General features: G+C 39.7%; 1 protein-coding gene across 1 annotated transcript in view; it reads left to right on the top strand.

Moving 5' to 3' along the window:
- Nucleotides 1-1606: 1606 nt before the first annotated feature.
- LOC124995449 overlaps nt 1607-21812 on the top strand; it is a 756577-nt gene continuing 736371 nt past the window's right edge. The window contains exons 1-9 of the mRNA XM_047567814.1: nt 1607-2167; nt 8890-9012; nt 10951-11070; nt 13007-13126; nt 15064-15183; nt 16678-16871; nt 17369-19166; nt 19302-19475; nt 21522-21695. Of these exons, the coding sequence (XP_047423770.1) occupies nt 2139-2167; nt 8890-9012; nt 10951-11070; nt 13007-13126; nt 15064-15183; nt 16678-16871; nt 17369-19166; nt 19302-19475; nt 21522-21695 (2852 nt within the window). The 5' untranslated portion in view covers nt 1607-2138. The remainder of the gene's footprint in view (nt 2168-8889; nt 9013-10950; nt 11071-13006; nt 13127-15063; nt 15184-16677; nt 16872-17368; nt 19167-19301; nt 19476-21521; nt 21696-21812) is intronic.

The raw sequence follows: 21812 nt of genomic DNA, 5'->3' as shown, positions 1-21812 counted from the left end.
TTAGGGTCTGAGACAAAAAGAACCGCCTCAACATGACCCAAAGCATTAATAATTTTTCTTTTCTCTCTGTTTTTTTTTTCAAATCTTTCCGTTTTTTCTATAATTATCAAATGCATTGCATGCAGACATAAGCAAAACGTGCTTTAAGTGGCTATACTCTTTGTATAAACAAATGCACAAAAAAATATTCTTAAGGAATTAACACCTGTTACCAAGGACCTGAGAGAATTCAAACGCGAGGTGCAAAAGACCTTTAAAGATTTTCAAGGTGACCTCAGAAAAGACGTAAGAGAAGAGTTAACTACACTCAATCAGGATATAAGAAGCTAGTGGAAACCTCCACTACTCTACATAGATATATATACGTAGACGCCGCATTGAGCCCTGAATCCTACGTCGACGTCACCGCCATTTTGGATGTGGCAAAGTGGAGCGATCGGAGAAGATGCCTCATTCATGTGCCAACCATTTACAGTACGACCCACATCTCACAGCATTACCTTTCATAGGTGTGAATATAATGTTCATCAATGCCCCCCCATATATACATGCATCTATATATATATATACACACACATATATATTTATGTACATACAGTACGTTCATCAATGTGAATATAAAAACGATTAATCAAAATCAGTTAAATGTAAACGTTAGTGCTCTTTACTTAGAAAACTCTCATGTTACATCTACATTTGAGGACCTTGTTATTATAGACACAGATTAAATGTTAAAAATAAATATTACAGTAACAGTGTTACACACATTAGTAGCAGGTGCAAACACTCATAAAAACATCAGTGAAATACATACGTTGGTTTGGTGCTTACCTATATCCTAAACATAAGGAGTAAACATTTATAATCATCACTTTAAAAGTTACATATGTTGTTTTTGGTGCCTATTTGTTACCCAAATATATTAGTGTGTGTGTTTGTGAATGGATGAATAAGAGGCATTAACTTAAAGCACTTTGTAGAAAGGCACTTTATGAAGTTCAGTCCTTTTCCTTTTATTTACGGTGCAGATCTGCCACATCCAATATGGCAGACGCGCTGACGTATCACAGCAACGTACCAACCATTGACTGTATATATTGTGGACAAACCTATTGTGGCGTCACCCGTTGGATTCTAAATATCGAAAATTAAGCCAGAAAGGGGCGGAGCCTAGGGCTGGGTGATATGGCCTTTTACTAACATCCCGATATTTTAAGGGCATGTCACGAATACACGATGTATAACTCTATATTTTACCGTAGCCTTGAATTAATGCTTTGATGCATATAATCATGTCAGTAAGATGATTCTATGTTTCTACATTTAAACATTACTGTTCATACTGCATTAATATATGGTGATTTTAAACATTCATGCCAAAAGGGTGAAATCATAACTAAACAAATTTATCAAAACTGTATTTATTGAACAGTTATTAGGCAGTGGCACAAACATCATGTACTTTCAAAACAAATAATGTGCCATTGCATGATGTAACTAATATAACTTATCAAAATAATATAAATTCAAGTCCACATTTGGTGCATAATATCCAGTGTTTCCTCTAGGATTTTTCTGAGAAGTGACGCTTCACGTCTCCTCGCCTCCGCCCCACACCTGAGCAAACAGAAAGCAACTTGATGAAACGTTGTGCTCAAAAGAGGAGATAATGAGAGACAGAGACGGACAAGTGGTGTTAAACTTCTCGGCCATAATAACCTCGTTCTTTATTGATAAACCGAGCGTCGTCCAGTGGATCGAGACACTTGAGGAAGTTTGCAAAGTGACGGTAACCGTCAGATTAAGAACCCCAAAGAGTAGATACTGAGCAAGAATGGCAGCCCACCACTCTGCTTTTTTGTGTATGATGTACCTAATAACACCAAAAAATTGCACTCATTTCCAAAAAAACGCATTGCCACAAAAGGTGGTAGTACCATACTACCACCTTTTGTGGCGACGCTTTTGGAGCATACTTTGCATAGTTGTTTGGTCAACATCCTCTCTCCGGTACCCAAACCACTGATGGATCCTGTATTATTTTTCTTCTCCTTCCTCCTCTATTTTTCACAACACCTGCTGCTTCCGCTACCTGAGATCTCTGCTAGAGAAGCTGCTTGCTACATGCTGCCGGGCGTATGACGTTCCACGCAAGACAGAATGTGATGTACGTAACTAGTTGTGCTTGTTTTATCTCTCTGTGCAGAGAGATGAGAAAGAGTGATTAAGCCCTGTCCACAATTAAAAGCAACGGCATGACGACTGAGTACAGTATACTCAAATATTCATGATTTAGTCATTTTCAATATCGCACAGGGGACTAGCCGAGATACATCGCGTATATCTGATATATCGCCCAGCCTTAGCGGAGCCTGTGGTCACCATGTTGGATTAGCTTTACTCTGCCCACTTGGAAAATATATGGGGAATATGGATATAGGGGTCGTGTTGGGGCAGAGCTAAAGCAGCCTGAACGTTGAAACCCACCTGCCCAACTCAGTGCTACTGGGTTAGCTTCATACTTGATTACTCTGTCAATGTGTCTCCACTTTATGTTGTAGCCCTTCAGTTGTGTCATAACACCTCCAATCTGTTAAAACTAGTGGCCAACACTCACATCAAATAATTAAAATTTTTCAAATGTAAATATAAGTCACAGGTCTGTTTAATGTCTGTAGATTGTGTTATCATAGTTGGTCTGAACAGAGAAAACTAACGAACTAGGAACAAAGTGAATGAAGACACATTTAGGGCCAGATCTACTAAAGGTTTGCACTAAGAGTCTTTCAAAGATGCAAAATATCAATGTTGCTCATAGAAACTGCGTCTATAGTTAACGCGTCTCAAAAAGTTTGTCGTATGCATAAGAGCACACACACACACACACACACACACACACACACACACACACACACAAACACAAACACACACCACGTGATTTCCAGAACATGTATAGAGGAACTCATCTGACCACATAGAGGAGGAAGTGAAAGTCAAAGCGTTTAGACTCCATTTTGATTCCGAGTAGAGGAAGGAAACTGAAGATTGAAGCGAGGTGAGTGTTAATGTTCTACTTCTTCTTCTTTAAGAGTTTGGTTCAAGAATCAAGAATCCTTGATTGATATTAGGTGAGAACAGGAAGGGTGTTTTTTTTTATTATTATTATGGGGCTGTGTGTGTCGGGGATATGGAGGGTGGTTGGTTTCACAGCTCTGAGGAAGAAACTGTCTCTACCGCGTTCACACTCGTTTACATGTATGTTGAAAAAAAACAATAACAAATTATTGAAACTTCTAGTCGAGACGGTGTAGTGGCATTTAACAGTAGAGAACAGACAAACAGAAAACAAAAAGGCGTACAGAAAGGAGGAAACAATGTAACCAGAGAAAAAACCCGACTCAGACGGCTCCGACTCGAGGAAAATGGAGACATGATGATGCTACCGGAAATAACCAGGCTAATGCTAGCGGAGAAAAAGCAAGTGACATCACATAGTCTACTTAAGGCATAGGCGTCAAACTCGGGCCCATGTATAATTGTTAGTATTATTAGTATAATTATATGTGGCCCGCGAGACCAAATACCAAATGACTACTAGAGCTGGTCCGCCGGTGGTATACTACGCAGATAGATTATCGCTGATACTACAAATCCCAGAATGCTCTGCTGGTGTTGCGTCAGGACCCGTTAACACCCTCTCCTCTGTTGAAAAGAAAAAAAAAAGAAAAGAAAGGCAGAAAACAGGAGCTTTTAGGACAGAATACCTGTTATGCAGACATAAGCAAAAAGTGCTTTATGTGGCTATACTCTTTGTATAAACAAATGCACAAAAAAATATTCTGGCCCATCTTTATTAAATATTGGCCCCCAGACTTAAGGAATTAGCACCTGTTACCAAGGACCTGAGAGAATTCAAACACGAGGTGCAAAAGACCTATTATGATTTTCAAGGTGACCTCAGAAAAGACGTAAGAGAAGAGTTAACTACACTCAATCAGGATATTAGAAGCTAGTGGAAACCTCCACTACTCTACATAGATATATATACGTAGACGCCGCATTGAGCCCTGGACCCTACGTTGACGTCACCGCCATTTTGGATGTGGCAAAGTGGAGCGATCGGAGAAGATGCCTCTTTCATGTGCCAACCATTTACAGTACGAACCAGATCTCACAGCATTACCTTTCATAGGTGTGAATATAATGTTCATCAATGCCCCCCCATATATACATGCATCTATATATATATACACACACATATATATTTATGTACATACAGTATGTTCATTAATGTGAATATAAAAATGATTAATCAAAATCAGTTAAATGCAAACGTTAGTCCTCTACGAAGTTCGCTTTATGAAGTTCAGTCCTTTTCCTTTTATTTACGGTGCAGATCTGCCACATCCAATATGGCGGACGCGCTGATGTATCACAGCAATGGACCAACCATTATATTGTGGACAAACCTATTGTGGCGTCACCCGTTGGATTCTAAATATCGAAAATGAAGCCAGAAAGGGGCGGAGCCTAGGCCTTTTACTAACATCCCGATATTTTAAGGGCATGTCACGAATACACGATGTATAACTCTATATTTTACCGTAGCCTTGAATTAATGCTTTGATGCATATAATCATGTCAGTAAGATGATTCTATGTTTCTACATTTAAACATTACTGTTCATAATGCATTAATATATGGTGATTTTAAACATTCATGCCAAAAGGGTGAAATCATAACTAAACAAATTTATCAAAACTGTATTTATTGAACAGTTATTAGGCAGTGGCACAAACATCCTGTACTTTCAAAACAAATAATGTGCCATTGCATGATGTAACTAATATAACTTATCAGAATAATATAAACTCAAGTCCACATTTGGTGCATAATATCCAGTGTTTCCTCCAGGATTTTTCTGAGAAGTGACGCTTCACGTCTCCTCGCCTAACCCTAACCCTAACCCCACACCTGAGCAAACAGAAAGCAACTTGATGAAACGTTGTGCTCAAAAGAGGAGATAATGAGAGACAGAGACGGACAAGTGGTGTTAAACTTCTCGGCCATAATAACCTCGTTCTTTATTGATAAACCGAGCGTCGTCCAGTGGATCGAGACACTTGAGGAAGTTTGCAAAGTGACGGTAACCGTCAGATTAAGAACCCCAAAGAGTAGATACTGAGCAAGAATGGCGGCCCACCACTCTGCTTTTTTATATATGATGTACCTAATAACACCAAAAAATTGCACTCATTTCCAAAAAAACGCGTTGCCACAAAAGGTGGTAGTACCGTACTACCACCTTTTGTGGCGACGCTTTTGCAGCATACTTTGCATAATTGTTTGGTCAACATCCTCTCTCCGGTACCCAAACCACTGATGGATCCTGTATCCACGTTCCACGCAAGACAGAATGTGATGTACGTAACTAGTTGTGTTTGTTTTATCTCTCTGTGCAGAGAGACGAGAAAGAGTGATAAAGACTCGTCCGCAATTAAAAGCAACTGCGTGACGATTGAGTACAGTATACTTGAATATTCACGATAGTCATTTTCAATATCGCACAGGGGACTAGCCGAGATACATCGCTTATATCTGATATATCGCCCAGCCTTAGCGGAGCCTGTGGTCACCATGTTGGATTAGCTTTACTACGCCACTTGGAAAATATATGGGGAATATGGATATAGGGGTCGTGTTGGGACAGAGCTAAAGCAGCCTGAACGTTGAAACCCGCCTGCCCAACTCAGTGCTACTGGGTTAGCTTCATACTTGATTATGTTGGTCTGAACAGAGAAAACTAACGAACTAGGAACAAAGTGAATGAAGACACATTTAGGGCCAGATCTACTAAAAGTTTGCACTAAGAGTCTTTCAAAGATGCAAAATATCAATGTTGCTCATAGAAACTGCGTCTATAGTTAACGCGTCTCAAAAAGACGTGAAGTTTGTTGTATGCATAAGAGCACACACACACACACACACACACCTCACGTGATTTCCAGAACATGTATAGAGGAACTCATTTGACAACATAGAGCAGGAAGTTACAGTCAAAGCGTTTAGACTCCATTTTGATTCAGAGTAGAGGAAGGAAACTGTAGATTGAAGCGAGGTGAGTGTTAATATTCTACTTCTTCTTCTTTAAGAGTTTGGTTCAAGAATCAAGAATCCTTGATCGATATTATGTGAGAACAGGAAGGGTGTTTTTTTTTATTATTATTATGGGGCTGTGTGTGTCGGGGATATGGAGGGTGGTTGGTTTCACAGCTCTGAGGAAGAAACTGTCTCTACCGCGTTCACACTCAGTACGTTTACATGTATGTGGAAAAAAAAAAACGAATTATTAAAACTTCCTGTTGAGACGGTGCAGTGGAATTTAACAGTAGAGAACAGACAAACAGAAAACAAAAAGGCGTACAGAAAGGGGGAAACAACACAACCAGAGAAACAACCCGACTCAGACGGCTCCGAGTCGAGGAAAATGGAGACATGATGATGCTAACGGAAGTAACCAGGCTAATGCTAGCGGAGAAAAAGCAAGTGACATCACATAGTCTACTTAAGGCATAGGCGTCAAACTCGGGCCCGTGTATAATTATTAGTATTATTAGTATAATTATATGAGGCCCGCGAGACCAAATACCAAATGACTACTAGAGCTGGTCCGCCGGTGGTATACTACGCAGATAGATTATCGCTGATACTACAAATCCCAGAATGCTCTGCTGGTGTTGCGTCAGGACCCGTTAACACCCTCCCCTCTGTTGACAGTAGTCACAGCGTCCACATGCTACTACTGGCACAGCGCTACACCTCCCAAAAAAAGAAAGAACAGAAAGGCAGAAAACAGGAGCTTTCAGGACAGAATATCTGTTATATATAATATAAGGGGTTGAGACAAAATACAGTTGATAAGTAAATGAAAAGCATTATATTGAAAAACGCAATGAAATATGATAACTTTGTTTAAGTCCCTTGCTGAGTATGTAGAGGGGGGATATAAAACAAGGACCCAAATACTTAGGGTCTGAGACAGAAATATATAAATAAATAACACCCGCCTCATCATGACGCAAAGCAATAATACTTTTTTCTTTTCTTTTTTTTTTCAAATCTTTCCTTTTTTTCTATTATTATCAAATGCATTGCATGCAGACATAAGCAAAAAGTGCTTTATGTGGCTATACTCTTTGTATAAACAAATGCCTTTATTAAATATTGTCCTGCTTTGAATTTGAGTTTGACACCTCTGACTTAAGGAATTAACACCTGTTACCAAGGACCTGAGAGAATTCAAACGTGAGGTGCAAAAGACCTTTAAAGATTTTCAAGGGGACCTCAGAAAAGACGTAAGAGAAGAGTTAACTACACTCAAACAGGATATTAGAAACTAGTGGAAACCTCCACTACTCTACATAGATATATATACGTAGACGCCGCATTGAGCCCTGAATCCTACATGAATCGACGTCGCCGCCATTTTGGATGTGGCAAACTGGAGTGATTGGAGAAAATGCCTCTTTCATGTGCCAACCATTTACAGTACGAACCAGATCTCACAGCATTACCTTTCATAGGTGTATATATAATGTTCATCAATGCTCCCCGAGCAGGTATATGTATTCGTGTATTTGAAATCTTGAATTGGTTTGCATGCGATTTACACCAAATCAACATGACCACAGATTCACGAATGGACCTCCTCGGGGCTTACAACACACTTTTTCACTAATCAGCAAAGGTACGGTCAGGAGTTTCCAAGATCTCAAGGAATAAATTAGGTTTACAGAACCAGGACCACTTCAGATATCTACAAATAAGAGATTATATTAGAAAAAAAAAATCAAATAAAATTAAAAAATTTGGAACCTGAAAATGAAATTCTACAGGTGTTTGTAAAAGCTTACCAAGCTGAACCTTATAAAAAGATATTTTCAAAATTATACACAAACCTTCAATCTCTTAATAAAGAAAACACAACTAATGTAAAATCTAGATGGGAAACTGAGGACAACACCATAATCCCACAGGAGAACTGGAGCAAAATGTTTAAACAACAATGGAAAAAACAAACTCGGAAAACTTCAGAGATTTTCATGGAAAAACGTCACCTGCTACTTCTGCACTCCATATAAAGAGAAATCATACTCCAATCAGACAGAATGTTGGAGATGCTGCAGAAGCAAAGAGGTGAATCATTGTCATATATTCTGGAGTTGTCCTGCTCTGACCTCATTTTAGTTACGAATACATCAAATCCTAGAAACTGTGTTTTCATCAAAAATAACTTTATGTTTCAACTTGTTTTATCTGGTTGACATAGAGAAACTGGAGTGGAGGAACAAAGATGAATATTTGCTGAGAATATTACTGATGGCGTGTAAAAAAAAACATAACCAAGAAATGGCTGAAGAAGGAGACACCTAATGTAGACGAATGGATTGACATTGTGCATAGCATCTTTGTGATGGAAAGAACTACTTTTACTTTAAAAACACAAAAGGTTTGTTGATACAAAATCAATGAAAAGTAAATGACAAAAAAAAGAAAATTATTACCTTAATCTGACTTCAACTGGATAATTTAAGTGCATGTGAACATGTTACTCCCACTAAAATCAGAGATCTCCTTATCAGATTAAGACACCTAGATAATGAGATTGGATTAGTTTTTCTCTGCCATGTATACGCTTAATCAGACTACAACAGAATAACATGTGTGCACATGCTCCACAAGCGCTGTGCAGGCGTTTGAACAAAAACATCCAAGAAAGTCGGTTGTAGAAGAAGTTTTTTTTTCTTCAAATAAACAAGTCAAATTTGTCTCCAATCAACATGAAGTACTGGAACTGAAGTTGTTGTAAACTCACTGTTTGTCTCTCAGACTGACTGAAGACCAGAAGATGGAGGAGGAGGAGGACAGAGTCAGATATCTGTCTCTGAAGAGTGACAGGTCCATAATTCAACCTCCACAGTTCAGTGGAGAACCTGGACCTTCAGACACAAAGTAAGAGAACTACTACTAACTTTTTTATGACTCATTTTAATCACTTTTGTCAGTTCCAGTTTATTTTCTGTCCCCAGTGGTTGATTGAGTTTAAGTGAAATATATTTGTTATTCCAGCTGTTCACCAAAGTTTATTCACGTTACAGTTATAAAATGAAGGTGGTGTCAAAGACTGAAGACTCTCAGCTTTATTTTGAGAGTATTGTATTGTATGTTTACAGATATTAATATAATGTATATACTAGGGGTGGGACGGTTCACAAAATCCACGGTTCGGTTCGGTTCACGGTTTTGTGGTCACGGTTTTCGGTTTGGTTCGGTATACGTTGATTGTTGGGAAATTCAATCATGTCTTGTATATTCAGGTTAAAACTGAAAGAATGAGGCAGTCTGACATCTGATACATCATTGTTACACTCTGAGGTTAAATGTAGCTGAGATTCTGTCACTGCAAGACAGGAGACATTGCTAGTTCCAACATGTGTTTCATTTATTTGGCAAACAAAGTTATCTTTAACAAAGAAGCATAGGCTCCATCAGCACTAGACATTAGGTCCCTTTGTCTGAAATGAACTCAAAAACAATGTTGATATGTTTCAGTTCCCTGATAATCAGTTCTTAATGGACAACTGTTTTTTCCACTTGAACTTAAAGTGCAGTGTTTGAAATACAATCAAAGAAATAAGGCTGGATTTCGTATCAAACATTAAGTGTCATTGTTTTATCTAAAATAACAAAAGAAATAATTCAGATTATCAAGTCATCAATATAAAATGTAGCATAAACCACAGATCTCTGCAGATAAGCTGACATGTTGGTGGTGTTGCCGTTAGCATAAACAACACGTGTTGTACAATGCTTGGACACTGTCGCACTTTTGTCAACAACTTTCTTACCACCATCATCGTAGGTCGCTCTAAATGTAAAGTGATCCCACACTGCAGACCTATAAAGTGCTGCTGGAGCATCTTCTAACTCTGCCGCTTTCCCACTCACCACACCCACACAAGTGTCCACAACAACTGGCTGGTATCTATCTATCTACTATCTGCTGCTTCCCTTCTTCTTGTTTACTGCAGGCAGTTGGCTTAAGGGCGCAGTACCGCCACCTGCTGGTCTGGAGCGTACACGCTTCGCCTATGAGATAAAGCATTATATTCAAAAAAGGAGCAGCTCGTGCTCATGAACCGAACCGAACCAAGACAGTCGAACCGAACAGTTCCGGCGGTTTTCATAAACCGTTCCATCCCTGGTATATACACTCATCGACCACTTTATTAGGTACACCTTGCTAGTAAAAGGTTGGACCCCCTTTTACCTTCAAAACTGCCTTAATTCTTGGTGTCATACTTTCAACAAGGTGTTGGGAATGTTCCTCAGAGATTTTGGTTCATGTTAACATGTGAGACTGTAGTCTCAGTTTCCTGTTCTTAGCTGACAGGAGTGGCATATGTACAAATAGTTACATATGTTTTTATAGCAGCTTGAAATTGTATTCAAACTGGAGTAAATGTGTAATTTGTTGGAGTTATTTTAATACACAATCTTGTATCAACAAACTCCTGGGTTTCTTTCACACTATGTCTTTTGTGTCATTGTCCGTCTGGACTGTGAAGCATCATCCAATCATCTTTCTTCATTTGTCTGAATATCTCTACACTTCAAACTTCATCCAGTGCAACTGTCACATCATCAATAAACACAAGTGACTCTGAGCCACTGGAACTCATTCCTGCTCATGATCTCACTATGTTCTTCAGATGATGTTGTATTCTTCAGATCAGGAGTCGTTCCAAGTCTCCTCCAGACTTTTATCTTCCTGTTGTTCTTGTTCAGGTTGATCTGACGATATTTATCTTATTTTATATATATATGGATCAGTAGAGCTACTTAAACCTTTATCAGTGATTGATGAGAATAAAACATTTGTTTCTGCAGAGGTCAGTTCCACAGACAGAGAGCAGAGTCTACAGTATCCAGCTGTGTGTTTATGAAGAGTGACAGGTCCATAATTCAACCTCCAGACTTCAGTGGAGAACCTGGACCTTCAGACACAAAGTAAGAGAACTACTACTAACTTGTTCATGACTCATTTGAATCACTTCTGTCGGTTCCAGTTCATTTTCTGTCCCCAGTGGTTGATTGAGTTTAAGTGAAATATATTTGTTATTCCAGCTGTTCACCAAAGTTTATTCAAGTTACAGTTATAAAATGAAGGTGGTCTCAGAGACTGAAGACTCTCAGCTTTATTTTGAGAGTATTGTATTGTATGTTTACAGATATTAATATAATGTATATACTAGGGGTGGGACGGTTCACAAAATCCACGGTTCGGTTCGGTTCACGGTTTTGTGGTCACGGTTTTCGGTTTGGTTCGGTATACGTTGATTGTTGGGAAATTCAATCATGTCTTGTATATTCAGGTTAAAACTGAAAGAATGAGGCAGTCTGACATCTGATACATCATTGTTACACTCTGAGGTTAAATGTAGCTGAGATTCTGTCACTGCAAGACAGGAGACATTGCTAGTTCCAACATGTGTTTCATTTATTTGGCAAACAAAGTTATCTTTAACAAAGAAGCATAGGCTCCATCAGCACTAGACATTAGGTCCATTTGTCTGAAATGAACTCAAAAACAATGTTGATATGTTTCAGTTCCCTGATAATCAGTTCTTAATGGACAACTGTTTTTTCCACTTGAACTTAAAGTGCAGTGTTTGAAATACAATCAAAGAAATAAGGCTGGATTTCGTATCAAACATTAAGTGTCATTGTTTTATCTAAAATAACAAAAGAAATAATTCAGATTATCAAGTCATCAATATAAAATGTAGCATAAACGACAAATCCCTGCAGATAAGCTGACATGTTGGTGGTGTTGCCGTTGGCATAAACAACACGTGTTGTACAATGCTTGGACACTGTCGCACTTTTGTCAACAACTTTCTTACCACCATCATCGTAGGTCGCTCTAAATGTAAAGTGATCCCACACTACAGACCTATAAAGTGCTGCTGGAGCATCTTCTAACTCTGCCGCTTTCCCACTCACCACACCCACACAAGTGTCCACAACAACTGGCTGGTATCTATCTATCTACTATCTGCTGCTTCCCTTCTTCTTGTTTACTGCAGGCAGTTGGCTTAAGGGCGCAGTACCGCCACCTGCTGCTCTGGAGTGTACACGCTTCGCCTATGAGATAAAGCATTATATTCAAAAAAGGAGCAGCTCGTGCTCATGAACCGAACCGAACCAAGACAGTCGAACCGAACAGTTCCGGCGGTTTTCATAAACCGTTCCATCCCTGGTATATACACTCATCGACCACTTTATTAGGTACACCTTGCTAGTAAAAGGTTGGACCCCCTTTTACCTTCAAAACTGCCTTAATTCTTGGTGTCATACTTTCAACAAGGTGTTGGAAACGTTCCTCAGAGATTTTGGTTCATGTTAACATGTGAGACTGTAGTCTCAGTTTCCTGTTCTTAGCTGACAGGAGTGGCATATGTACAAATAGTTACATATGTTTTTATAGCAGCTTGAAATTGTATTCAAACTGGAGTAAATGTGTAATTTGTTGGAGTTATTTAATACACAATCTTGTATCCACAAACTCCTGGGTTTCTTTCACACTATGTCTTTTGTGTCATTGTCCGTCTGGACTGTGAAGCATCATCCAATCATCTTCTTCTTTTGTCTGAATATCTCTACACTTCAAACTTCATCCAGTGCAACTGTCACATCATCAATAAACACAAGTGACTCTGAGCCACTGGAACTCATTCCTGCTCATGATCTCACTGTGTTCTTCAGATGATGTTGTATTCTTCAGATCAGGAGTCGTTCCAAGTCTTCTCCAGACTTTTATCTTCCTGTTGTTCTTGTTCAGGTTGATCTGACGATATTTATCTTATTTTATATGTATATGGAGTGGTAGAGCTACTTAAACCTTTATCAGTGATTGATGAGAATAAAACATTTGTTTCTGCAGAGGTTGGTACCACAGACAGAGAGCAGAGTCTACAGTATCCAGCTGTGTGTTTATGAAGAGTGACAGGTCCATAATTCAACCTCCACAGTTCAGTGGAGAACCTGGACCTTCAGACACAAAGTAAGAGAACTACTACTAACTTGTTTATGACTCATTTGAATCACTTCTGTCGGTTCCAGTTCATTTTCTGTCCCCAGGGTTGATTGAGTTTAAGTGAAATATATTTGTTATTCCAGCTGTTCACCAAAGTTTATTCAAGTTACAGTTATAAAATGAAGGTGGTCTCAAAGACTGAAGACTCTCAGCTTTATTTTGAGAGTATTGTATTGTATGTTTACAGATATTAATATAATGTATATACTAGGGGTGGGACGGTTCACAAAATCCACGGTTCGGTTTGATTCACGGTTTTGTGGTCACGGTTTTCGGTTTGGTTCGGTATATGTTGATTGTTGGGAAATTCAATCATGTCTTGTATATTCAGGTTAAAACTGAAAGAATGAGGCAGTCTGACATTTGATACATCATTGTTACAGTCTGAGGTTAAATGTAGCTGAGATTCTGTCACTGCAAGACAGGAGACATTGCTAGTTCCAACATGTGTTTGGTTTATTTGGCAAACAAAGTTATCTTTAACAAAGAAGCATAGGCTCCATCAGCACTAGACATTAGGTCCCTTTGTCTGAAATGAACTCAAAAACAATGTTGATATGTTTCAGTTCCCTGATAATCAGTTCTTAATGGACAACTGTTTTTTCCACTTGAACTTAAAGTGCAGTGTTTGAAATACAATCAAAGAAATAAGGCTGGATTTCGTATCAAACATTAAGTGTCATTGTTTTATCTAAAATAACAAAAGAAATAATTCAGATTATCAAGTCATCAATATAAAATGTAGCATAAACCACAGATCTCTGCAGATAAGCTGACATGTTGGTGGCGTTGCCGTTGGCATAAACAACACGTGTTGTACAATGCTTGGACACTGTCGCACTTTTGTCAACAACTTTCTTACCACCGTCATCGTAGGTCACTCTAAATGCAAAGTGATCCCACACTGCAGACCTATAAAGTGCTGCTGGAGCATCTTCTAACTCTGCTGCTTTACTACTCACCACACCCACACAAGTGTCCACAACAACTGGCTGGTATCTGTCTATCTACTATCTGCTGCTTCCCTTCTTCTTGTTTACTGCAGGCAGTTGGCTTAAAGGCGCAGTACCGCCACCTGCTGGTCTGGAGCGTACACGCTTCGCCTATGAGATAAAGCATTATATTCAAAAAAGGAGCAGCTCGTGCTCATGAACCGAACCGAACCAAGACAGTCGAACCGAACAGTTCCGACGGTTTTCATAAACCGTTCCATCCCTGGTATATACACTCATCGACCACTTTATTAGGTACACCTTGCTAGTAAAAGGTTGGACCCCCTTTTACCTTCAAAACTGCCTTAATTCTTGGTGTCATACTTTCAACAAGGTGTTGGAAACGTTCCTCAGAGATTATGGTTCATGTTAACATGTGAGACTGTAGTCTCAGTTTCCTGTTCTTAGCTGACAGGAGTGGCATATGTACAAATAGTTACATATGTTTTTATAGCAGCTTGAAATTGTATTCAAACTGGAGTAAATGTGTAATTTGTTGGAGTTATTTTAATACACAATCTTGTATCCACAAACTCCTGGGTTTCTTTCACACTATGTCTTTTGTGTCATTGTCCGTCTGGACTGTGAAGCATCATCCAATCATCTTTCTTCTTTTGTCTGAATATCTCTACACTTCAAACTTCATCCAGTGCAACTGTCACATCATCAATAAACACAAGTGATTCTGAGCCACTGGAACTCATTCCTGCTCATGATCTCACTGTGTTCTTCAGATGATGTTGTATTCTTCAGATCAGGAGTCGTTCCAAGTCTTCTCCGGACTTTTATCTTCCTGTTGTTCTTGTTCAGGTTGATCTGACGATATTTATCTTATTTTATATGTATATGGATCAGTAGAGCTACTTAAATCTTTATCAGTAATTGATGAGAATAAAACATTTGTTTCTGCAGAGGTCGGTACCACAGACAGAGAGCAGAGTCTACAGTATCCAGCTGTGTGTTTATGAAGAGTGACAGGTCCATAATTCAACCTCCACAGTTCAGTGGAGAACCTGGACCTTCAGACACAAAGTAAGAGAACTACTACTAACTTGTTTATGACTCATTTGAATCACTTCTGTCGGTTCCAGTTCATTTTCTGTCCCCAGTGGTTGATTGAGTTTAAGCGAAATATATTTGTTATTCCAGCTGTTCACCAAAGTTTATTCAAGTTACAGTTATAAAATGAAGGTGGTCTCAAAGACTGAAGACTCTCAGCTTTATTTTGAGAGTATTGTATTGTATGTTTACAGATATTAATATAATGTATATACTAGGGGTGGGACGGTTCACAAAATCCACGGTTCGGTTCGGTTCACGGTTTTGTGGTCATAGGTTTTCGGTTTGGTTCGGTATACGTTGATTGTTGGGAAATTCAATCATGTCTTGTATATTCAGGTTAAAACTAAAAGGATGAGGCAGTCTGACATCTGATACATCATTGTTACAGTCTGAGGTTAAATGTAGCTGAGATTCTGGCACTTCAAGACAGGAGACATTGCTAGTTCTGACATGTGTTTCATTTATTTGGCAAACAAAGTTATCTTTAACAAATAAGCATAGGCTCCATCAGCACTAGACATTAGGTCCCTTTGTCTGAAATGAACTCAAAAACAGTGTTGATATGTTTCAGTTCCCTGATAATCAGTTCTTAATGGACAACTGTTTTTTCCACTTGAACTTAAAGTGCAGTGTTTGAAATACAATCAAAGAAATAAGGCTGGATTTCTGATCAAACTTAAAGTGTCATTGTGTTATTTAAAATAACAAAAGAAATAATCCAGATTATCAAGTCATCAATATAAAATGTAGCATAAACCACAGATCTCCGCAGATAAGCTGACATGTTGGTGGTGTTGCCGTTAGTATAAACAACACGTGTTGTACAATGCTTGGACACTGTCGCACTTTTGTCAACAACTTTCTTACCACCGTCATCGTAGGTCACTCTAAATGTAAAGTGATCCCACACTGCAGACCTATAAAGTGCTGCTGGAGCATCAATAGTCAGATATATTTGTCCTAATGTTGGTGTGTGTACAGATTTCCAGCTAGGTACTAGTGGATGGATTGAACTGCAGTTTTCTTATCCTCCCATAGTCAGTGTGTAACAACAAGCTAGTATAGTTAGAATGTGATCTTTATCTGATTAATCCTCCCTATCAGTCCAGTTCACTATCAGTAACACTTCTTAGATTCTTCTAAACTCAGTTCAGACTTCACTAACTCAAGCTACAACAGTGAAGGACAGAATCATCTCTCTTTGATGGAAGGCTTTTACTGTGAAGTCTCTGCAGGAAGTGTTGAGTTTGTATTAACAACAAACAGCAGGTAGATCACTCTGTGTTTAATATGACAGACAGATAGGAAAAACAGTTCATTGGTGTTGATGAAAGCAGGAGAGTTTAAATCAAAGGAAGTCAATTCAAACTTTTCCTGTTCTCTGTGAGCGTCTGAGCTTCTGACAGTGATGTCAAATGTTGAATATCTGTAAATGATTTTAATGATAAAGAAATGTGTTGACAGAGAGAGGAAGAGGAGTCATTTTTCTGTGGAGGAGCAGCTGTCCTGCTGTGCTTTGTGTCAGGACGTCCTGAAGGATCCAGTCTCTACCAGCTGTGGACACTGGTTCTGCAGACAGTGCATCACCTCACACTGGGACCAGTCTGCTTCATCAGGACACTCCTCCTGTCCCCAGTGTGGAAAAAGATCCAGAACAAGTAAGACTCTACATCTCTACATCTACATCACTCTTCCTATAGTTGTATTTATTCTCTTTTTTGTTTCCCTGCACTTCACATACCAGCTTTATATTACTCATAACTGAGCTCTGTTCATTTCTGCTGATATAAATTAATCTATACCTGTTGTGATTAATCTGTTGTATTGTAAAACAGCTAAAGAAAATGTTGGCAGTGCTTTTAGAAATACATGCTAAACATATTGTTCATCATTTATGAGTGGATCAGTCTTAAATATTACAGAGAGGAACCAGAGGATCTGTTAGATGAAGAGCTGCAGATGAGCTGCTGTCAATCAAACACTGACACGCCCCCTCAGAAGCTGATAGAACAAAGAGCATTTCTAATGTTTCCTCTAAAATTTAGATATTGTGAGAAGAAAAAACTGTTTACATTTAAAGTAAAATTTCTGTTGTTTGTGGCTTTAATCAGGGATGACTGTTTTCTTTCTGTCTCTGGTTTCTTCTTCTTTCCAGCTGATGTTGGTCTGCAGGAGGTTTTAGATGAACATAAGATCAGTCTGAGGAGGAGATGTGAACGTGTGACTGAAGGAACTGATGTAAGAGGAACAGGAACCCTCCTCAACAGGATCTACACTGAGCTCTACATCACAGAGGGACAGAGTGAAGAGGTTAATACCCAACATGAGGTGAAGCAGCTTGAGACAGCTTCCAAGATGAAGGCCCTCCATGACACTCCAATCAGGTGCCACGACATCTTTAAAGCCTTACCTGACCAACAGAGACACATCAGACTGGTTCTGACCAACGGCGTCGCTGGCGTTGGAAAAACCTTCTCAGTGCAGAAGTTCACTCTGGACTGGGCAGAGGGTTTTGAAAACATAGATGTCAGTGTGGTGATTGTGCTTTCGTTCAGGGAGCTGAACTTGATCAAAGATGAGCAGTACAGTCTTCTCAGGCTGCTCCATGTTTTCCATCCAACATTACAGGAGGTCACAGCAGAGGAGCTGGCTGTCTGTAAACTTTTGTTCATCTTTGACGGCCTGGATGAAAGCAGACTTTCACTGGACTTCAACAACAGTGAGGTTGTGTCCGATGTCACACAGAAGGCATCAGTCAACGTGCTGCTGACAAACCTCATCAAGGGGAACCTGTTTCCCTCGGCTCTGGTCTGGATCACTTCCAGACCTGCAGCAGCCAATCAGATCCCTCCTACATGTGTTGACAGGGTAACAGAACTACGAGGCTTCACTGACGCCCAGAAGGAGGAGTACTTCAGGAAGAGGTTCAGTGATGAAGAGCTGTCCAGCAGAATCATCTCCCACATCAAGACCTCCAGGAGCCTCCACATCCTGTGTGCAGTCCCAGTCTTCTGCTGGATCACTGCTACAGTTCTGGAGCACATGTTGACTACAGAGCAGAGAGGAGAGCTGCCCAAGACCCTGACTGACATGTACTCACACTTTGTGATGGTTCAGACAAAGAGGAAGAAGAACAAGTACCATGCGGGACATGAGATGAGTCCACAGGAGCTGATGGAGGCTGACAGGGAAGTTCTTCTGAAGCTGGGGAGGCTGGCGTTTGAACATCTGGAGAAAGGAAACATCATGTTCTACCAAGAAGACCTGGAGCGCTGTGGTCTGGATGTGACAGAGGCCTCAGTGTACTCAGGAGTTTGTACAGAGATCTTCAAAAGAGAGAGTGTGATCTTCCAGAAATCAGTCTACTGCTTTGTTCATCTGAGCATTCAGGAGTTTCTGGCTGCAGTCTACATGTTCCACTGTTACACCAACAAGAAGACAGAGGTTCTGAAGAACTTCCTGGGGAGAGACCACCAGGACTCAACTAAGTCTCTGGAAGACTTCCTCTATGGAACCATGAAGAAATCCCTGCTCAGTAAAAATGGTCACCTGGACCTGTTTGTTCGCTTCCTTCATGGCCTCTCTCTGGAGTCCAACCACAGACTCTTAGGAGGTCTGCTGGGTCAGACAGAGAACAGTCCAGAAATCATCCAGAGAACCATCAACAAGCTAAAAAAGATGAGGAGTAGTAAAATGTCTCTTGACAGAAGCATCAACATCTTCCACTGTCTGATGGAGATAAAAGACCTCTCAGTTAATCAGAAGATCCAAGAGTTCCTGAAGTCAGAGAACAGATCGAAGAAGAAACTCTCTTCGATCCACTGCTCAGCTCTGGCCTACATGCTGCAGATGTCAGAGGCGGTTCTGGATGAATTGGACCTGAACAAGTTCAACACATCAGAGGAGGGACGACTGAGACTGATCCCAGCTGTGAGGAACTGCAGAAAGGCTCAGTGAGTCCTGATCATTAACTGAATCAATCAGATGTTCATCAGATGATCACCTCACTCTGTTTCATACTCATTCAGTCTGGATCTAGATGGAAATGATCCGATTTTATAACAGATTTATGTGTTTTCTAATCACAGATTTACTGGATGTGGACTCTCAGAGACTCACTGTGAAGTTGTGTCCTCAGCTCTGAAGTCCAACCCTTCCTATCTGACAGAGCTGGACATGAGTGATAATGACCTGGAGGATTCAGGAGTGGAGCATCTGTCTGCTGGACTGGAGAGTCCAAACTGTAGACTGGAGACTCTGAGGTCAGTTCACTGACTGGAGCTGTTGGAGGTTTTCTTTATTTATTCACTTTAAATCACTGACTGATGTGTCAAATGTTGTTTAGTTGATAAATGTTCAGTCGAGGGTCTCTGACTACAAAGACTCAGTCTCCTCTGGTTTTTAACCCAGGAATTAGTAACAGAGCTCTACTGGAGGAGTTAACATGTCAGAGATACAATCAGGGACCAACATCAGACCAGACTGAAAGTCATCACTGAAACTTTAACATCTTCTAAAACACACAGAGAAGCAGTGAAGGGATGTTACAACTGGTGTCACATGTTACTGGGTTTAATCAGTCAGTCATGACGTCTTGTGCTGGAGAATCTTCTCTCAGCGACACACAACGATGTTGACTCCAAAGAGTTTATTGCTATAAACTAACAGAGCCAGGACGAGTTTTCTTATTTATTACAATCATACATCATTTAATTTAATTTATTCATTTATTCGAAAAGAACAGTGCACATTAATTAACATTTCTGTAAATGTGCCAGTGTTTTCAGCTACAGTCCTCTGGCAGGATGTCTAAAAAACAGTCAGATTAATAAATTACACATATTAAAAGGATACATAAAATAAATATAAAAACAACAGATATCGAACAACAACAACAACAAGTTAGCATAAAACAATTTAAAAGTGTTCAGTCGTGGCTAAATTTAAAACAGAGAAACATAATTGACCAAAAGTAGTCGACCTATGAGGGACTACACAGTCACCTCTTAAAGCTGAACTTGTGGTTCTTTTATTAGATGTTTTCTTTTGTATGAATGTTCAGAGTGGTGGGGGAGCCTTGCCATTCAAAATCTTGAAACTCAGCAACTATTACATTTCACACATCACTGAAACTCCCCAAACTATCACTGGCCTCCAGTCTTAAACAACAAGTCCTGGTAAATATGCTGCTTTGGTGCAACAGTCCATTCCCTTCTCCACTGATGATAAAACTAAATACACAGTCACAGATTGTTAGTGATGTTGTTGAGTTAGACTGATAGAAGGCTGCTGCTCTAAGTCAGGATGAAACACATCACACATTTAATTGGAGCTCACTTTTATTCTTAATTCAGATTCAAGAGCTGCATGTTGGAATGTTGCGTTCCAAAATGGCAGCCAAGTGACGTAGGCTCCACTTTCAATATCACCACACAATTGTGGATCCAGTGAAGCAGAGTTACCTGGTCAGGTGTTGGTCCTTGAACCAGTGATATTGATTAATCAGCTGATCACAGGGAACGACCAACAACAAAATGTTCAGCACTTATAAGTTTCAATGTAAAATAAACTACACTATACTATTGTCTCAAAAAGGGGGAAAGAAATCTGCTACTAGTGTCTGCAGACTGTGGCCTAGACTTTGAACTGGTAAAATCAAATGTTTGAGATATAGAGAAAGCTTAGAATATCTTTATGTAGCTGGTTCACCTGGAAAAAAAGGCAGCATTTTATTACCTGAGTGATGTCACCAGGGACCCCTGCTGAATGTGCCTGACTTTGGTCAATGTGTTTTTGAGTTTTCATTCAAACTCAGAGGTGTGAATCATGGAGGTCATGGTGTCACTCAACTCTGGCTCAGGCTTCATGAGGGACATGTAAACCTCCATACTGTTCTTTTCAGAGCACATGAGTAGAGATCCCAACAAAAAATACAAGATTAGCACATTAACAAATATATAAGGGACAGAGACAGAGATAAATCTGTGTTATAAACATAGGAAGGAATAATAAGGTGCATTAACATTAATAACATGGAGTTATTTGATGCAGAAAGGTGGGTTGTTGTCCAGCTGGATAGAGTTTGGTATGAATGACGTCCTGGAGCGTTCACTGTGGGAGTGGAGCTGAATCAGTCTGTTGGAGAATGACTTTCTCTGTCCCTCTATAGTTTGCTGGAGTGGATGAGATATTTCCATGATGAGAGAAGTTTGTCCTGTGTCTGTAAATGTGTGAATGAAGTTTAGTTCAAGACGAGCGTTTGTAGCAGAAACTGGACAATATATCTAAATCTTTTATTCTTTATTTAGATTGATGAGCTGCAGTTTGTCAGAGATCAGCTGTGATTCTCTGGTCTCAGCCCTGAAGTCCAACCCCTCCCATCTGAAACATCTGCACCTGACTAACAACAACCTGAAGGATTCAGGAGTGAAGCAGCTGTGTGGTTTTCTGGACAGTCCAGACTGTAGACTGGAGACTCTGAGGTCAGTTCACTGTCTGTTATTGTTGTAGATCTGATATGTTTAATCACCAACTGAATCTAATTCATCTTCATCCACAGCTTTCCTCCATAAATCTGTGAATGTCCTTTAGTTCAAGAC

The sequence above is a fragment of the Mugil cephalus genome, chromosome 18 (genome assembly GCF_022458985.1).
Source record: "Mugil cephalus isolate CIBA_MC_2020 chromosome 18, CIBA_Mcephalus_1.1, whole genome shotgun sequence".
Lineage (NCBI taxonomy): Eukaryota > Metazoa > Chordata > Actinopteri > Mugiliformes > Mugilidae > Mugil > Mugil cephalus.
This window is presented reverse-complemented; position numbering and strand designations above follow the sequence as displayed.